We start from the raw sequence: 3,333 nt of genomic DNA on the forward strand, positions 1-3,333 counted from the left end.
CACATCATATTTACATGCACCCAAAGAGACTTTGTGCATGGGACTATGTCATTAATGAAGATTCATTTGATTTTGAAACATTCAAAAAAATTGTGTCACAAATTGTTAAGCCAGCTCAGTTTCACCGCTACCAAAGATATATTTAAAATTATATTAGATTTTGACGCATTTTGATAAGTTTTTTTTGCCAGTGATTACATTTAACATTGCAATTGTTCTATCAAAAATGGAATAAAAGAGATCGCAACTCAAATCGGACAGGGCTTTTTTTGCACCCGGGAGAACATGCTCTGGATTTTTGAAATAAATTTTAAATGTATTACAAAATCCCAAAAATTTCGACAAAAAATGCCGCACATGCATCCTGATGTTCTATGTGTTCGCAGAGTAGTTTCACGAAAAATTGATATTTTCTGGTCATGTGTAAAAAGACAAAATTTGATGCTAAAAATAATCTCTCCACAAGACATTTCCTTGTCTTTCTATACAATACGCTCAAACAAATGTCTGTATTCTGGGAAACTTGGCAAGTGTGCATGTGATTTTTTTTTTGTTATTTTAAAATATTTTTTGGGTGGCAGGAGCATATGCACCCAAGATGAGAAGTGCATTTCCAAAATACAACAATATAGATCTATATACCTACTTAATGTGAGTTTCAAAATTTTGGTAGGAGTACATCTGATCCAAATTAATTATCACCGTTTTATTTAACATAGATAAATTTAGAAAATACTGAGTAGGCCGAGCTTATGGGCGAACTATTTACACATATATGCACTACAGGACTAGCAGCATCCAGATTCGCTGTTAGGATCACTCGTCGCTACCACTGTGGTACTGTGTGCCAGCACGTACTATTACTACACCAGCGTGGAGCAGGCGGACGTGGCTGGATCGAACAGCGCCGGGAGCAGGTACTTCCGGCCGTGCGCACCGTTGGCGTTGTAGCTCGCCCCGGTGGCCGTGTCAACCAGCAACTGACCGGCGTATCCTGGGTACGCGCCCTTGCCGTACACCCCCGGGCACGCCGTCGCGGCCTCCAGCGGCGCGGCGCGGTCGCCCTGGTAGAACCCGTCGCCGAACGGGTTGGTCACCGCGCCGGCCACCATGCTGGCCACATTGATCACCAGCCCGTCCATCCCCACGTCGCCGTTTGGCGCCGCCAGCGGCGGCGTCTGAGGCCCGTATGCCGGCTGGTGGAACGGCCACGCGCACTGCCCGGGGCACTGCGTCGCCGAGTTGCCCGCCCACACGTAGGCAGTGCCGGCCTTGGCGTCCACGATCCCGTGCCTACCGCACCGGCTCATGCAGAAGCCCTCCACGGCCACGTCCTGCGCCGTGAGCACCAGCGCGATGCCGCCTTTCGCTGGCCTCGCCCTGGCCGCCAGCCCGGGGAGCTGGGACAGCTTCAGGCTCTTCCCCAGCGAGCACGCATCGTCGGAGACCTGGCCGGACAGGACCACCCGCGCGATCTTGGTGACGCCGCTGCCGTGCCCTCCGCTCGTCCCGACGGCCGCCGCCTTGGACAGATACAGCTGGTGGATGCTGCTCCACCACTGGGAGACGGACGGCGCCGAGGACGACGACTGCGGCGCCGCGGAGAGGGAGACGAGGAAGTCCGAGATGACTGCCTTCTGCGCCGCCGTGAAGCGGCCGTACCAGATGACGGACACGGGGATGTCGCCTTGCAACACGGCGCCGTTGTGGTACGTGAGTTGGTTGGGCTGGGGCTGGACCAGGAACATCAGCTTCCTGGTGGTAACTGACGCGGCTGCCATGTTTGTGCCAACCACCATTAGTAGCAGGATGAGAAGGCTTTCCTTGGCCATTTGGGGAAGACAAGAGAGCTCCAGATTTTGGATGAAGGTTTTGCGTAGGGCGTAGGTGTGCGTGTTGAAATGGTGTTGTTTGCTTTTTTTTTTTTTTGAGGTAGAAATGGTGTTGTTTGCTAGTGTGTGGGAAGCAAAGGCGAACGGGGAGCTGTTTATATAGGGGAGCCCGGTGCTTAATATGACTGCTAGACTGTTCTACATATGTTAAGCAAGCCGTTTCCTGTTACCGAAAGAACCACGTACCAAGTAGGTGTTACAACCAAACTACTCCGTCCCATGAAATATATTAAAATTTTATCTAAATTCCGATGCAACTAGACATGATTCAGTGTCTAGATAAATCTATTTTTCGACAAATCTCCGACATGTTTCATGGAACGGAGGAAGTCATACTAATGCTCAACGGGTGTGCTTCAATGCAGCCACTTGTTTAAAATGTACTCACCAGTTGTATTTAGTTTCAAAAATGTTTTACTCTATTACCTCCATTCCAAAACTTAAGACTAATATTATTTTTAGAAATTTAAATTATGTTTCAAAATTTTACCAAAATTTATTAACATGCAAAATACAAATTCAATACCATTAAATAGATAATGAAATATATTTTCATTTGATATCTATGAAATATCATATTTATTCATAGATTCTTCTAAAAGTTTTGTTAAACTTTATTTAATTTGACTTAAAAAATAAGACTTAAGCTTTGAAACAGATGTAGTACTACTAAAATTATGTATCATTTTTATATGCAAGCTATGGCGAAATATGTATTCTCATTTATTTTCCCTTTTTTCTTTATAAAGGTTTATCTCCAATCAAGATATAGGTCCTATGGATCAAATATTTTCCGGTTTATCCATTTAATTAAGGGAGACCATATGTACTATCGTGTAAAATTTGTAATCACATTTTCCAAGAAATACTTTTCATTTATCAAAAAAATGAAATAATTTTCACAGTATATAAATTTGTTCATGTGCAAAAAACTTATTGTGTATAGATTGATGTGGACATGTCAAAGTCATTAATAACCTATATTTTGGATAGAATTATTTCCATTTTATAGTAATCTTGGTTTCATTTTGTTTGAGATGTGGAGGCAATCTCTCGTGACTGGATCCATCTGACTGCCAAATTTGACCGGAGTTGCGGGGGCAACCATAATCAAATACTAATCCATAAATCACTGAAACAACTACACCTATAAATATTATTTTTTTCCTTTTGGGCTCACTCAAGCGGGAGAAATAAACTAATCCATGTTTTCTCAGGTCCATGGTTTCAGTTTCATTTTTAGAAAATTGATATGTTCTTCACAATAAAAATAGACACACCCAATAAAAGTTTATTTTATACAAATATAATAACATAAATATGATTTTGTGGATATTAAATTTTGTAGATGATAAAGCATAAAAATATTTGACTTATATTTTTTGAATTAAAATTTGGTTTGTATTTTATCAAGAAAATATTATATAGGACAAGATAATTA

General features: G+C 42.4%; 1 protein-coding gene across 1 annotated transcript; it reads right to left on the reverse strand.

The window, feature by feature from the left end:
• Positions 1-682: 682 nt before the first annotated feature.
• LOC124672190 (protein PHOSPHATE-INDUCED 1 homolog) lies at positions 683-1,875 on the reverse strand. Its single transcript, XM_047208466.1, has one exon. It carries the CDS (start codon positions 1,830-1,832, stop codon positions 864-866), a length of 969 nt encoding a protein of 322 aa, XP_047064422.1. The 5' UTR covers positions 1,833-1,875; the 3' UTR covers positions 683-863.
• Positions 1,876-3,333: the final 1,458 nt, after the last annotated feature.

This window comes from Lolium rigidum, chromosome 1 (genome assembly GCF_022539505.1).
Source record: "Lolium rigidum isolate FL_2022 chromosome 1, APGP_CSIRO_Lrig_0.1, whole genome shotgun sequence".
Classification (NCBI taxonomy): Eukaryota; Viridiplantae; Streptophyta; class Magnoliopsida; order Poales; family Poaceae; genus Lolium; species Lolium rigidum.

What these genes read in the sequence shown, in the direction of transcription:
- LOC124672190 (XM_047208466.1), bottom strand. Translation starts at nt 1,832, where the DNA reads ATGGCCAAGGAAAGCCTTCTCATCCTGCTACTAATGGTGGTTGGCACA.